The sequence below is a fragment of the Arxiozyma heterogenica genome (genome assembly GCF_036370985.1).
Source record: "Arxiozyma heterogenica strain weizmannii chromosome Unknown scaffold_5, whole genome shotgun sequence".
Lineage (NCBI taxonomy): Eukaryota > Fungi > Ascomycota > Saccharomycetes > Saccharomycetales > Saccharomycetaceae > Arxiozyma > Arxiozyma heterogenica.
In genome coordinates, this window is record NW_027042658.1 from 194,868 (window position 1) to 211,374 (window position 16,507).

The following is a 16,507-nucleotide window of genomic DNA, read 5'->3' on the forward strand; positions in this document are numbered from 1 at the left end:
TATTAACAGGCAATCTATCATAAACACAGGGTTACTTGAGTCTATGTGAAGTACTTATACACTATTGAACTTAAGTGGGGAAGATAAATATGATGCAGTAGAAACTGTAACAAACCATATATACCTTAATGTAGCTGTGTCTACAATTTATAAAAAGCTCATTGGTGTAATGATATTATTTGAAAAAAGAAAAAAAAAAATAAAAATTATCAACTTAATGCTAAGATGTCCAGGCATTTTCAATACTGAAGAAGAAATAACTTATGAAAACATTTTCCAACTAAACTTTTTTCACATGCTTTTTTCTTTATCTTATTGTTATTATTATTTCTTTATGGAGATTGTAGTTTCCTTTAATAATTATAACTCATTTTCTTTTTTTAAGAAATGCCCAGTAGAACATTTTTCCTTTTTGATTTTACTTTAAATTCAATACTCATTGATCACCAGTTGTTAACAAAATACAGATACTATTCATCGTTTTATATTTCTATACACTCATGTATAATGTAAATGAGCCCTAAAGAAGGATCCTTAAAACAAATACCATAAATATATTGCGTCCAAAATAAAACAACTTTTCTTGATCGGGAAAAAAAGAAAGATAATTCCCTCTACGACAAAGAGGAAAAAAGGCTGTTGAATTTGATGAGCTTGCGAACAATTCCAAGGGATGATGACAGTCTCTAGTCAGTCAGCTTTTTAGTATAGTTACTACCTTCGGTTCGGAAGTGAATGAATTAAACCCGAACAACTACGAATGTTGCTTCTCACTTTTTATTTTATTTTATTTTTTTGCTACCTCCACTTTAATAATTCCTTTTTTTTTCTTTTATTTTTAAGAGATACAAAACAAAGCATAAAAGATAATTTCCTCATGTCGTGAGTAATGACCAAATAAACATGTGAAGGCTTGAAGCATAGAATGGAATTCCTCCCTTGCGCGCATTCTATCTTACGAAAAATCGTCACATAATGAGAGAAGGTGAATGTATGGGCGTATACATTTGTTTATCATCAAAGACTAAACAACTGAAAACGAAGACAAAATCGGATAAGCAAGTGATATTTCGTTACAAGGATTGTTCTCATTTCTTATCATTTGTTTTTTTTTTTTTTTTTTTTTGTGAAGCCTAAAAAAATTCACATTCTAACTTAATTAGTTCGAAAAATCAAGTGGATCAAAAAGAATAGTGTATAAAAATTTCACATTCTAATTGTTGACTAACTTCATTTGCAATTAATACACACACACATAAGTATAGGATATATATATATATATATAGATATATATCTATGCAACATCCTTAATCACAAGCTTATATGATCTTCAAGAATAAAACCCTTTAATGGCAAAAGCAAAAAAAAATTGAAATAAAAAAAAGGATAGAAAAAGACGGTCTATAACAATTAAAGCAACAAATAAAATACAACAGTATTGTTTTAAGTAATAAAAAAAAATAACATTTCCTCTGGTTATATATCTATCTTTATATAAAGACTAAATGTATACAAGTGACACCTCCGATAACCTACCGGATACAAACAACGGTGATAATATCAATACTCTGGTTAATAATGATCCTATTATACCAGAGTTTCAAGATGACGATGAGCTTTCTATAATATCAAACCGTACAGATAATCCAATAAATAGAAATAATTCAACAGATGATGAAATAGAAATTAACTCTACAACTTTAAACAATAAAAAACGTAAACCTATAGCTAAAAGAGGATCGTTTTCCTCAAATAACACAAATATGTCCTCCACTTTTAATACAATTAAAAATACCTCTACCCACAAAAATAGTAATAATAAAACTACTTCCTCTGTCATTAATGAAAAGAACAAAAATCTAGATAATAAAATCCTAATTAAACCAGTTAATGATGAAGACGATATCTCTGTGATCATTACTTTTAATCAAGGTATTTCGCCATTCATTATTATACTAACTTTTGTTGCTTCTATATCTGGTTTCATGTTTGGTTATGATACTGGTTATATTTCAAGTGCTTTGGTTTCTATTAACAAAGACTTAAGCAATAAAATCTTGTCATATGGTGAAAAAGAAATTATCACGGCTGCAACATCATTAGGTGCATTGATTACATCTATTTTTGCTGGTACCGCTGCTGATATTTTTGGTAGAAAATCATGTATTATGTTTTCCAACATTTTGTTTCTTATTGGTGCAATATTACAGATTACAGCAAACAGATTTTGGCAAATGGCAGCAGGTAGATTAGTCATGGGGTTCGGTGTCGGTATTGGATCTCTTATTGCACCTTTATTCATTAGTGAAATTGCTCCCAAGATGATTCGTGGTAGACTGACTGTCATCAATTCTTTATGGTTAACTGGTGGTCAATTGATTGCCTATGGTTGTGGTGCAGGCTTAATCCATGTTAAGGAGGGTTGGAGAATACTGGTTGGTTTGTCTTTAATCCCTACTGTTTTGCAATTTTCTCTGTTTTTCTTTTTACCAGATACTCCAAGATACTATGTCATGAAAGGCGAATATGAAAAAGCCAAGAATGTGCTAAGAAAAAGTTATAGAAACGCATCTGAAGAAATTATCGAACAAAAAGTTCACGAGTTAGCTGCGTTGAACAAAGCTATTCCAGGTAAGAATCGTGCCGTAAGAATTTGGAACACAATCAAAGAATTACATGCAGTCCCATCAAATTTCAGAGCTTTAATTATTGCATGTGGACTACAAGCAATCCAACAATTTACTGGTTGGAATTCTTTGATGTACTTCTCTGGTACCATTTTTGAAACTGTTGGTTTCAAAAATTCTACTGCAGTTTCTATTATTGTCTCTGGTACTAACTTTATTTTTACATTGGTAGCATTCTTTGTCATTGATAAGATTGGTCGTAGGTACATCTTATTGATTGGTTTACCTGGTATGACAGCTTCCTTAGTTGTATGTGCTATTGCATTCCATTTTATGGGTATTAAATTTGAGGGAAATGATGCCACAGTTATTCATGAAGGGTTTTCTGCATGGGGGATTGTAATTATTGTATTTATTATTCTATTTGCTGCATTCTATGCCTTAGGTATTGGTACTGTTCCATGGCAACAATCGGAATTATTCCCTACCAGCGTCAGAGGTATGGGTACTTCTTATGCTACAGCAACAAATTGGGCTGGTTCTTTAGTCATTGCGTCAACTTTCTTAACTATGTTACAAAACATTACTCCAACTGGTACATTCTCATTTTTCGCAGGTCTTTCTGCTCTATCTTTTGTATTTTGTTATTTCTGTTATCCTGAACTTTCTGGTCTTGAATTAGAAGAAGTTCAGACCATTTTGAAGGATGGATTTAATATTAAAGCATCTAAGCAATTGGCTAAGAAGAGAAAACAACAAATTGCAGAGGCCACTGATCTTCATGATGTTAAGTTAGAACCTACACAAGAAATTATTGAAGATTGATGTTTGATAATCGAAAAAAAAAAATTAATAATTCAAGAATAAATAGAAATACATATATGCGTGCGCATATGTATATTCTTAAAGCACATTTTGTACCACCATTCAACATATAAATATGTTTTTTTCTTTAAAAAAACAATCAAATTACAAGTACGTTACTTAATTTTTTCTAAATATATATTCTATATTATCAACGTCTAATATTTGTAATATTTCCTCACTGACTAGTTTATTGCTTCTAAAGACTACCTTATCAAACAGAGACAAGGGAATGTCGTCTGGTGTAAGAAATACTTCATTTAAGGATTTAAACAGGTTACCTCTTTCAACCAATCTATCTGGATTTATATATATAAGTACAGGAGAGTTTTTTCGCATTCCACTGATAACATTGGAATCTTCATCCACGATACCAGGAGATAAGTGAATATGATTTCTTTTCATCTTAGATATATATCCACTCTGTAAGATCATTTCTAATCCTTTCATATTAGTCCCATGGATCAAAGGGTGTAATAATTTTGTATTTTGTGAAATCTTGATTAAAATATTTTCATCAGGTTGGATATTTTGCATTGAATGCCCTTGAGTAGCGGCGATATATTCTATTCCATCAATAATCCTATGATCAAACCGTTTTTTATCATTATTTTCTATTACCCTAATGATGTCTTCATGTGTACATTTATGTGTTTTCAACCTATTATGTGCTAGTAATAATGATAGTTGAACATAACCATTTGAATCAATAGGTAAATTTTCTTTTATTGCACCATGACGAAGTAAGTACGAAAGTGATTTTGAAATATGAATATCTCTTTTCTCCATTATATTTTTTGAATTTTTTATGTGCAGTCAATGCTTCTGGAATAATAATAATAATAAGTGAAAATATCACTTGCTATTGCCAATATTATACTTTATTTTTTAATTATATACTTTCCTAATTCTAACTCTAATATCTCACGTGATGAAATCATTAAATTCGTCATCCTTTCTTAAGAAAAAACGTTGATCTTGCACTAAAAAATGTGAATACTTCGAGAAAATAAAACATTGAAAAAAGATCCCAAAGCATAAAAAATAAAAACCCTTAAAATAATATACATATATACATACATACACACATACATATATATATACATATATATGTGAAAACATATGTAAGTGAATGGGATGAATGCAAAGTTTATTTTATTTCATAAAACACTCACAAGTTTTCTATAAGAATCTACATAATCGTTTATGTAAAACTAACAAAAGTGGGTTTATGATCTCCAGATCTCATCAAGACAAAGGAATTAATCAATAGATTCAAATGGCACAACGTAGCCAAAAAGAAACATATATAAAAGAAATTTTGTGATGTCAGTTGATATCTATGTGATATAACAATAAATCTCTCAGGCAACTTCATAATGTAGAATAATGCAGAGAGAAGATATAATCCAATTTCAATCGATAAAATATTAAGATCTATTCTTTTAACAACTTTATCTTTGCCAAACTTCATCACACCTAAAGATAGCGGTACCAGGGTTAAAAATGCACCAAATGTAACAAATAACAACCCTTTATGATCGAGGTATTTAGGCCGATCAAAAAAATCGGTTAATATTATCAAAGTCATAACAATAGCAGACATAAACGTGAAAATTGTCAATAATTTAAAATAAAATACATTATCGTAATAACAATAGTATAGAATTGAAATAGTACATGTAGTCAAATGATAAATCAATCCTAAATTTGAGATTTTACTCCATAATCTTGATTGTACCAATGAGTGGATTCTAAAACAACTTGCAGTTGCATTAAAAAATGATGATTGAAATGCTGTGGCTAAATACAAATTTATCACAATATAGTCTGTCATCGTAGTAGATGGATAGTTAGGTACTAAATAGATATCTGCAAATAGCACTAAAAGTAGGAAAAAAAGAATAGAGGTAGCAACACTAAAAACTATATTAAATGATTGATTATTCCATATTGTCAATGCTTTAAAACACCCCCTGTAAGAATTTGTTTCCTTTAAATAGCCATAAGTAATATATGGATTATTATTATTTTTTTGCCATTCAGGTAACTCATGCAAATAAAAAAGTTGTATCGAATTAATATCTTTAGCTTTATCCTTAGTAGAAAGAGGTTTTCCAATTTGCTTATTTTCAGTATAATCTTGTTTTATTGTAATTATTGAATATAAGAGGGATAAACTCATTTTATGTATTTATTTAATACAGTCACCTGGAGACTATTATGTTAAAGAGGTAGATGCTTCTCTTGCTAAAATTGTTGCTGATAAGGCGAATTATACAAGGATATGGAAGGAAATGGTTACATTTAAGATAGTATATATATATATATATATATATATGTGTGTGTGTATAGTCTATAAAAACGACACTACGTCACATATTATCACATGTCAACTATTTGAAATAGTATATATATATATATATATATTATTTTTCTTATTCATTATGCATTATTATTTAAGATAACTAAATACAACAATATTTAGGTAATAGGTTGATTTCTCTTATAGAGAAACCCACCGAATCCCCATTACTGCCAAGATTAGTATTGTTATTAACTAGTACTGATTATTTTTGGCTTAATATTAACTATCTCTCACATAGGAAGATCTAAATAAAAAAAAAAAAAAAACAGAAAATAAAATCCAACGAAGGCCCAAAGCCGAAAGAAAATTGAAAAAAAAAAAGAAAATTCACAAAGCGGTACAAGGATCTCAATATTAAAGTAATATTAATTGACTAAACAATTGTACCTCCGCCAAAAAGAAAAAAAGGAAGAGACTATAGAAAAAAACAAGAAAACAATAGAAAACAAAACATTTTGTTGAGATTTCGTAAAAATAATTGACAGAACAATAGTAAAGACAAAGCCAGTTAATTTTGATTGTGTGCCTTCCATTCTTTGACAATAATAGAAGAGCTTGCTCGAACAAAAAATATAAAATGTATAAAATAAAATAGTACATACATATACACACATACTTATATATATATATACATATACGTATATATGTATGTTTAAAAATAATTGAGCATATTCGTATGATACAGGGACACACTATGAGAACTATTATCAACCAAACTAGTATGATGAATTGGATACCCAAAGGACTCAATGGTGTCATCTTCGCTTCCACCATACATAGTTTCGTTATATAAATTTTCACCTAGAGATGATACACAGAATCTAATAGGTGATGATTGTTCGGTGGGTAATAAATTTATATTGGGCGTTGTTATTGTACTAGGAGTTGTACCATTTTTAGCATCAATATAATTTTCATATGGGTTTTTTGATTTCAATGTAAATGCATGTTTGACTTTTATTCTCAAGGTCTTTATTATATTCCTAATATTATTTCTAAACTTATTTTTTTTTAGAGAACCTACTTTTTTATTATTATATGATATATTCAAACCACTAGTATTACTTGTTATCCCGGGTGAATGTAAGGACCTTAAAGGGTTGTAAAATAACGAATTCGGTGAATTTATATTTTGAATATCATCAATATTTACTGTGTTTTTTCTGAATTCGCATATATTTGTGTTTCCTTCAAGATACAAAACGCCATTTAACTTCAACAATTCATCTATCATTTCATTACGAAAAGTAATCCATTTAATCTGTATGTTAAATTGATCATAACAGGAAGAATGATGATGGTAATCGTACTTAGTTCTCACCAATTTTGAATATATATTATCACTATTATCACTATTATTGTTATAAATATTATTGCTGAATTTTTTCGTTACTTCATATGGTGTTCTTTGTAATATTTGTCTTATTTCAGAACCTAACAAAGTTATATTTGTCGGACTCTGCGGATTATTTCTTGCTTTTTTAATATTCCCATTAATGTGATTATAGTAACTTAACATTTTCCTTTCTATCCGTCTTATTAATTTCCAATTTAAGAGGTAACCTTTACAGAATATTACATTCTACACAAATATATAACATTAAGGGATAACAATATAACACGCATTTATACAAATATACAAAGCTATCTGAATAAGACATATTTTTTTTTCTAATAATAATCTTACATCTTCATTCACCTACCCAACTGTCTTTTTCACTATTTAATTTTCTATAAATTATTTCAGCTTTGCTCTTTTATGATAATACATGAAATAGACGGGACTAAATAAAAAGTACACAACCTTAGCACAAAAACAAAAACAAAAGAAAACAAACGCTTGATAAACACCAACTACAACCTACATTTATTGCAAAATATAGCAAAATAAAACCAATCTACTCAAAGACTCTTTATTTTCAGTTATCGATGCATCTATATATATTTCCATTGTCTCTAAGAATAAATTATATTTAATAACAATTTACTGACACATAAATCCATACATCCTCATTAAGCAATCGGCTCAAAAATGACGTATCATTGTAGACGATATGTTGTGGAAAGGGGGGGATCACAAAATTGGGCAAAGAATACAAATGTAACTAATTAATTAAGTTAGAAAACAAAATAGAGCTAACAGTTTGTATTATTTTTCATTTTGCCAGCTTGTTTGAAATCTTCAAGTTAAATTTTTTCATTAGGAAATCATTATTTAATCAAATACTTTTACCAATATAAACATTCCTATCATTATAAAGAATTATTAAAGTTATATTTTATCAAACAAACCCTTATCGCAACAGCTCAATACATCATTACACAAACACTCGACAAAATTCAATTAAACGGATAACTTCTTTTTTCATAAGTTAAAAAAAATATCTCCAAGTTTAAAGATTTATCTTGTTTAATAATACTAATATTCACCCATTATTAGCAAATTCTTTTGTTTTTTTTAGTTCTTTTTACCTATAACTTTTACTTTTTTTATTCGATATTTTAAAGGATACCACTAGTCACATTTAGATGGAATTCAAATTCTCCATCTAACCTGTTGTCAAATAACAATATTCTTATTGGATCTACAATTCTAGCATTATTTTTTCTTTTTTCTTTTTTGTATTTGTTTCACTAATATTAATTATTTACCACAACAGTATATCGAAAATCTTAACATATTGATTACAATAATGCATTACGAAAATCAAATTAATAATGATTATCCCTCAAGACCTCTATTACCTACAGATGAAGAAACCTTAACGTCTAAAATTTCAAAGAGCAAAGTCAAAGAACATAACAACTCGACTGAACAGACACGATTTGACTTATCTAATTTAACCCTTAACGAAAAAAATGAGGGAAATAATCTCGATAAAGAAAATCCAGATTTGTTAATCAATAAAAGAAGTGTATCTAATAGAAATATGAATAGTTTATTGATGTCATCGTACAGAATATATGATATTCAAAAAGCATTGACTGACACAGATAATTTTATAGAAATTTTTAATCAAGACAATAAAGTCAGTTTAGAAGAGCAAAGAATGGAAAAATATGAACAAAATATATCTCAGATTGATGCACATAAAACTGTTCCTACTCAATTAAACGATATAATTACAGAGATACCAAACAATAACCAAACAGAAATAGATGAAGATAATTCTTCTCAAGACACCACAGAAGATGGGATGACAATAAGCCCTGATTTAAAGAAAAGACGCGATGAATGGGCTGATAGAGGCGCAGCTAAAATTGTTAAAGATATAATTAATCCAAAGACAGGAGAGAAATCTAAAAAAATAATCAAAAAGGGTATTAAAGATTTCAAATTTGGTGATATAATAGGTGATGGCGCATATTCTACTGTCAAATTGGCTACTGCTATTGACTCTGGCAAAAAGTATGCTGTAAAAGTCTTAGATAAAGCCTATTTAATCAAACAAAAGAAAGTGAAATATGTTAACATAGAAAAAAATGCATTACAAAGAGTCAATAATTCACATGCCGTGATCAAGTTATATTTTACATTTCAGGATGAATCAAGTCTATATTTCTTGTTAGAGTATGCACCCAATGGTGATTTATTATCATTACTGAAAAAATATGGCTCATTGAATGAAGATGCAGTTCGCTATTATAGTGCACAAATAATTGACGCCATCAATTTTCTTCATTCAAAAGGTATTATCCATAGAGATATTAAACCAGAAAATATCCTATTAGATAGCGAATGGAGAATAAAATTGACAGATTTTGGTACTGCAAAGTTATTAGAACGTATAGGATCATCAAAGAGATATGACTTATTAACAAGGTCCAAATCCTTTGTTGGTACTGCAGAATATGTTTCACCTGAATTATTAAATGATAGTTATGTGGATTATAGATGTGATATATGGGCATTTGGCTGTATTTTGTTTCAAATGATTGCAGGTAAGCCACCTTTCAAGGCAACAAATGAATATCTCACATTTCAAAAAGTTATGAAAGTACAATATGCTTTTACTGCTGGATTTCCAACAGTGATCAGAGATTTGGTGAAAAGGATTTTAATAAAACATATTGATCAAAGACTCACTATTCCTCAGATTGAGAAGCATCATTTTTATAAAAGTGTTAATTTTAAAGATGGTTCTGTCTGGAGTAACCCAGTTCCAAAATTATCAGCCTATAAAGTAACAGCTAAATCAATGCAACGAATCCCTGAGTTAAAGGGTCCAATAATGTATAAACGACCACAAGGCTCGACTGCTATGAGAAAATCTACAAGTGCACTTCCATCTACTTATTCTTCACAAGAAAATTCTAAAAACAGGTTTGCATCAGCATCAAATATACATCTTACTAGCACAGCAGGTTGCTCTGTAGCAAACCCTCAAGATACTAATACACTACCATCTATGGGTAATACGACTCCTTCTTCTTCCCATAGGAACTCAAGTGAGTTTATTCGAAAAAAATCTTATGAGAAATCCCCTGCCATATCAAAGAATGGTATGAAAAATGCTGGGGGGAAGCCTGTGCATAGTAGTAAAAGAATTATTAGTAGTTCATCATACCGTAGTGTTGTATCTTCATCTAATAAAAACTTAAATGATGATAACTTATCTTCTCAAGAGGAGTCATCGTCAACGACTATACCGATACCGTCTACCAAAAAACAATCAGTGAATAATCCAGTATTAGTTTCTCCATCTCCTCTTCTAAAAGTAGAAGATACTATGAAAAAATGTGAGTTGACTAAGAACTTAAAACCAGGTTCTGTCAAACAAGTATCTTGCAAGAAACATACTAATACTATAAATTCTCTATCTCAGCATCAAAAAAAGACTAAGGATAACTCATCCACAGTATCATTGCCTAATCATAATAATGATTCAAAATCATATGCAATTAAAGAAGTAAATATTACTGAAAAGATAACTTCTGTAAAAGTTTCACCAAAAGCTTCACCAAAAGTTTTTTCTCACCATTCCATGAATAAACATGATATTCAGTGGTCTATTTTCTTAAGGAGTATAGAAGAACATATACTACAAGTTCAAGAAGTATATTTGAATATTGTTGACACAACAACACTTGATAGAAAATTAAGCAAATATAATAGAAAATTATCAGAACCATCTGAGGTTAATCATGGTCGCCCAACACTACTATCACAGGTTGTCAGAAATGGGGGCAATATAACTGGTTTTAGATACACGGACTCCCTACTATCAGAATCACAATACTATTCAATCAGTAACATCGATGTTAGTACATTAATAGATGATTATCGACAGCCATTTGAATTCTTAGCTCTAGTAATGTCAGATGAAAACACTGATAATATACATTTAGAAAATTCGCTAACCCCTACAAGTTCATCTAATTTGACATCATCAGAAGAACCACATAACAGTGCCTTTTCAGGAAAATTTAAAAAGTTCTTTCAACAAGCTAAAAATGCTACTCTTTTAGAAGCTAATATTTTCCACGAAAGATTTCATAAGCGTACTGTTATAGTAACAAGTTTTGGCAGACTATTGATTTGTGTGAAAAATCAGCAACAACTAAAGAATATTTCAAATAATTTTGAATTGGTATATGATATTGATTTATGCCAAATTGGTGTGGAATTCAAAGATATTATTATGAAGAACCAACAAAATAATATGTTTGTGATCCAAACACCATACAAATCTTTTATACTGTGCAACCTTAATAATACCCTAGAATCTAAAAACACTGTAGCAAGCTTACAGGTGGATAACTGGTTCAAGATGATTAAAAAAAGTATAACTTTAGCAAATGAAAAAAGGATAAGAACTCATTCTAAACACTCTCCTCAACATAGCATCAATGATGAATCTAATGGAAAAATAAAAAATATAGTTAAAAGTCCCAACTTAGTGCATAAATCGAAGACACGAAAAATAACAAGCCCTAAAATTGTTACACATGAAAAAAAAGTGTTTTCTGAGCAGAGTGGTGAGAATAAACACTCATTTTCCAGTTCATTAAAAGCGGCTAATACCGATAAAGGTACAAGAATGTTTGAATCTTTCGTTAATTCAAGAGAGAAACAACATAGAAAACACATTATATCACCAATTCCTACATCATCTAAACTTGTTAGTGGATTACCTAGCACATCTGCTTCTGCATTATTAGGATTAGGATTGGGTTTGAGTTCAAATGTACATCAAGAAAGGCAATCAACACACTCAAATACAACTTCCGCCTCAACCGCAAATTCCAACTTAAACCAAAACAATTGACCTGATACTAGGCATTAAGATGAATAAAAAGTTTCAATATTCTTCTAAAAGATATAACCATATAAATAGTTATTATGTTTAAAATATATACATATAAAGGCATATCAACTAATCTATTAAAACTTTGTTTCTTCGTCTTGTTCTTCCTCCTCCTCCTCACTTTCTTCGTCATCTTCCAACTCTTCAACCTCAATATCAAAACCTTGACTTTCAAAGAATTCTTGAATAACATCTAGTTTTGAGGGGTTACAACTTATGAACACTGCACTTTTATCACTATCAAACAGATTAACTAAATATTTTTTAATGGCTTTTTGTAAATCTTCAATTGTTACTTGTTCAAGTCTCTTTAGATAGTCTTGAGTGAAATCAGCCCCTCTTTTTAAGATGAATTTATCAGTGAAATTAGACACACCAGTAGCAAAATAACCATTTTTCAGAGATGCTACTGAATTAATAATAGAGCTAATACTGGCTTTAATCATTTGACTATCAATAGGTTCAGTACCATTGGCGTAATTTTCTACTATATCCTTAGCAACTTGATAACATTTGACTATATCAGAACCACGGTAAATATTAAACCCCCATGCGTTTATTTCCACTTGCTTTATCATATTAGCCCCATATGCTAGACCCGCACCTCTAATACCACTCCAAAATGGACCTTCGACACATTGTAAATACTCTGAAGCTAAGGAAACTGCAACATAGTCTGGATGATTATAATTCATATCAAACTTAACATTTGTAAACGTATTCATATAAGATGATTCAGAAGCAGGTGTAGTTATAATGTATGCTTTACCTTTTAGGCTTTTACATAAATCAGAAACCATTGATAATGGCTTAGGGACTGGTGGTACACTTGAACAATTATGAGTCTTAAAATCCTTATTGGAATTAACAAGTGGCATCCATGCAGTGTACAAATCCGACTTTATTTTTTCCATATCACCCAGAATTAACAAATGAAATCTGTCAAAGTGTTGTCTCAATTCATTTCTCATAATTTCAAGTTTTGGAGACACTACAGAATCAAATTTACCATTTTTAATATCTTCCAGGATATTGACTATAATATCCTCAACATATAATGGGTCCACAGATTTCTTTACACTTCTTTCTTTGTATAATGATCTATTTGTTAAAGATGCTAACATAACATCACCCTCTCTCTTTAACTCAACAATAGAATTTAAATAGTTTTCCAATAGGATGCTAACACGAGTTTCATCAAAGACCATATCATAAAGAACATATTTTACCCAATTGACTGCCTTCACATAATGATCTGTTTTACATCTAATTCTAATATCGATTAAATCTGGGAAAACTCCCTTGATACCCAAGGAAATCTGAGAGTCTATTGTTTCATCTTTCAACTTGGATACAACAGTTTCATAAGGAATGACAGTGCCATTCTCCAACTTCATTGGCATAGAAAAAAGTCTATCAAATACATGATAATATGGTGAGAGTACTGTATCTTTAATAACAGTTGAGTTCAATAAACAATGAAATTCAATGAATTGAGCAGGAAAGTGTTCCAAGTGAATGAAGAATGGAAAATCATTTGGTTTCAAAGAAATTAGTTCTCTGGTTAATCCATCAGTATTATCCTTATTTAATTCAAAATTTTTGATAGGTGTAATACTATGTGTCTTTGTGAAGGAGACTGTTTCTGCTGGATTTGACATTTCAAAAGTTTCTAATAGTTCCTTAGGAATTGGTTGGCTATTTTGTTTTTTGGCATTTGTCAAATTTTCTAATAATATAGCTTTCATTTCTTGCGAAAATTCATTCTTTCTAGTAGTTACTAACATTTCATTGTCGTTGTCAATTTTTTCATATAATTTTGCACTTGGGATACCTAGAACTATCCCTGGTTTATTATTTACAAATACGTGTGTCAACAATGATTGCCATTTTTCTTGAGTCCATTGATTTAATTTAGTAAAATCATTCAAATTGGCAAGACTAGCAGTTAGTGATTTCCCAGTGTCATCACCATATAAAAAATCAGTAATACAGGTTGTCACCAAAGTATTTTCCGGTGTTTTCTCATTTCTGATAATATAATCCCACTTAGAATTATCAATAACCTGTTTCATTCTATTAATATCAATGGTATGACTAGATAAAATGTTTAAAATTTTGTCACGTGTTTCTTCTAGCCTTTTAGTCGGGACACCATGAATGGAAAGGTTAACCATGGTTCTTATATAATCATCAGTCCAAAAGTCAATGGAAGTGGCTAATGGATCATCAATCTCTACAATTTCCTTTACAAATGGTGCCAATTCAGTCTCTGTGAAGTATTCCATTAAAATCGTAATAGCCAAATCATTTGTTACATTTAGATAAGATTCACCTATCCATGTCATCAAGATTTCACCCTGAGTTTCATCTAATTCAGGAAATTCAATTTTAACTTCTTTAACATGAGAATTTGATTCCGGGATCTGTGAATATTTATTGTCAATAAATGGTCTAATTCTATCCTTTCGACTTCTTTCAGGTAATGTACTATCCCATTCAGTAACAGTACTTAGCAATTCATTCTGAGGTAAATTACCAATAATGATAAGACATAGATTGTCACTTGAATATAAATCCCTATGAAATTGTTGGATTTGTTTATTTGTAAGGTTTCTCAACTGCTCTGTAAGTCCACCAGTCTCCGATCTATACCCGCTACCTTGAGGATATAGTAATCTTTGCATTGCTAAATTAGTTACAAACCAACTTTGAGATTCAATAGCATCCATTTCGCTGTACACTACACCTTTATCAGTTAAATCATCTGGATCAATGTGATAGACTTCAGTTGTACATGCAGCATCTGCCAATGTTGGATTCAAAACATGATCTAAGTATACAGGAAGCAATTTGGAGAACCCTTTCCAACCAGCAGTAGTCAAAGTATAAGCGGTATGATCGGTAGCTGTCCATGCATTAGTAGAGGACATACAAAGATTACCAGCTGTATCTAAAAATCCTTTGTATGGATATTTTTCAGATCCCATAAAAATCAAATGTTCTAAAGTATGTGGAGCTCCTGAATCATTTGGACATTCTGTAGCCAAAGCAAAAAAACCTTGAATCAGTGGAGAAGATTTATGATCAATATGGATTAATTGTAAACCAGTTCTCTTTGATATCCATTTTGTGATACTACATTCAGGGACATATTCCACACCAAAGGAAACAATCTTCGAGAAAGTCATCTTTCTTTCTTTATTTATCTTCAAACTTTCTCAAGCAAACCTTCTGGATTTTTAGTTCTTTATTTATTAATGATTGGTAATGCTTATTGGATCTCCTTAGTTGGAATAAGATTTACATGAGAACAAATTCTTATATCTAATTAATGCCTGAGTGTATCACTATTTTATATATATTTACTCTTAATTTTCTGCATTTATTTCAAAATTTTAACATTGCTTATCGTATTGAACAAGAAAGCTTTATGTTGATAGTGCACAAAAATACAAACAAAAAACAAAAACATTCTCAAACATTTTTTTAAATAAGATTTCTAGCAAAAGTGTCATAAAAGGGGGAGACTATATATTCATTTACGCTATATATCAAGTCTGCTGGTAAGAAACAAAAATATTAAAACGATGAGTAACACCTAGATATCAAAACAAGAGTTTAATAGAAGAATAAACAGATATAACGAATCTAAATCAGATATTTATACGATTGTCTTCTTTAAATAGAATATTTCTCTATATTCAGAAGTCTAACGTCTAAAAAAAATTCGTATTTTATATCATCATTTGATAAATTCTAAGAGTCTAGGAAATAACAAACAACTAGTGTGATACAAAGAGATAAAGATAAAAGAAAAAAACCCTCTATCCTGATCCCTCGCTAGACATTATCTAGCACATCGCGACAAACACTGGAGTGTACATCATACTTAAATTGGAAAAATATATTGCAAAACAACTAGGCTTAACTGGGGAAGAGCTCAGATGCATCGAATCGTGTCATCAAACCCTCCCTACACATTCAGCCTTTATATACAAATACGAGACAACTTGCAGTGACAAGTTCTGTAAGTACACAAGGCCTCAATTGTTTGAACTTTCCCTTCTTCTTTGGTAAATACCAAAAAAAAAGAAAAGATAGAAAAAAAATATTAGTTAGGGTTTTGGAGGACTTTCCTTCAGTTGAATGGCACAATTTTCTCTCTCTTTTTTATTTTTTTTATGTATTGTTGTCCTTATTTTTTTTTTTTTTTTTGCAAGATCTTGAATTCCCTCGAACGGAGATTAGATGGATATAACATTTAATACACGGAGTTAACTGTACAGAAGTGTTATGGTATTACAAACTAATAGAATAATAGAACAAAAGACATATTA

General features: G+C 30.1%; 6 protein-coding genes across 6 annotated transcripts; 2 read left to right on the plus strand and 4 right to left on the minus strand.

The window, feature by feature from the left end:
- Positions 1-1,505: 1,505 nt before the first annotated feature.
- ITR2 (myo-inositol transporter ITR2) lies at positions 1,506-3,452 on the plus strand (the record flags this gene model as incomplete). Its single annotated transcript, XM_064860451.1, has 1 exon — positions 1,506-3,452. The coding sequence occupies one exon, from the start codon at positions 1,506-1,508 to the stop codon at positions 3,450-3,452; it is 1,947 nt and encodes a 648-aa protein (XP_064717468.1).
- A 159-nt stretch (positions 3,453-3,611) lies between these two features.
- On the minus strand, positions 3,612-4,280 carry TPT1 (tRNA 2'-phosphotransferase; the record flags this gene model as incomplete). The annotated part of the gene is made up of 1 exon (XM_064860452.1): positions 3,612-4,280. One exon carries the CDS (start codon positions 4,278-4,280, stop codon positions 3,612-3,614), a length of 669 nt encoding a protein of 222 aa, XP_064717469.1.
- A 415-nt stretch (positions 4,281-4,695) lies between these two features.
- On the minus strand, positions 4,696-5,676 carry IZH4 (Izh4p; the record flags this gene model as incomplete). Its single annotated transcript, XM_064860453.1, has 1 exon — positions 4,696-5,676. One exon carries the CDS (start codon positions 5,674-5,676, stop codon positions 4,696-4,698), a length of 981 nt encoding a protein of 326 aa, XP_064717470.1.
- An 835-nt stretch (positions 5,677-6,511) lies between these two features.
- Positions 6,512-7,378, minus strand: PWA37_003947 (uncharacterized protein; the record flags this gene model as incomplete). Its single annotated transcript, XM_064860454.1, has 1 exon — positions 6,512-7,378. The coding sequence occupies one exon, from the start codon at positions 7,376-7,378 to the stop codon at positions 6,512-6,514; it is 867 nt and encodes a 288-aa protein (XP_064717471.1).
- A 1,174-nt stretch (positions 7,379-8,552) lies between these two features.
- On the plus strand, positions 8,553-12,128 carry PKH2 (serine/threonine protein kinase PKH2; the record flags this gene model as incomplete). The annotated part of the gene is made up of 1 exon (XM_064860455.1): positions 8,553-12,128. One exon carries the CDS (start codon positions 8,553-8,555, stop codon positions 12,126-12,128), a length of 3,576 nt encoding a protein of 1,191 aa, XP_064717472.1.
- A 116-nt stretch (positions 12,129-12,244) lies between these two features.
- SDD3 (Sdd3p) lies at positions 12,245-15,358 on the minus strand (the record flags this gene model as incomplete). The annotated part of the gene is made up of 1 exon (XM_064860456.1): positions 12,245-15,358. The coding sequence occupies one exon, from the start codon at positions 15,356-15,358 to the stop codon at positions 12,245-12,247; it is 3,114 nt and encodes a 1,037-aa protein (XP_064717473.1).
- Between the last annotated feature and the right edge of the window lie 1,149 nt (positions 15,359-16,507).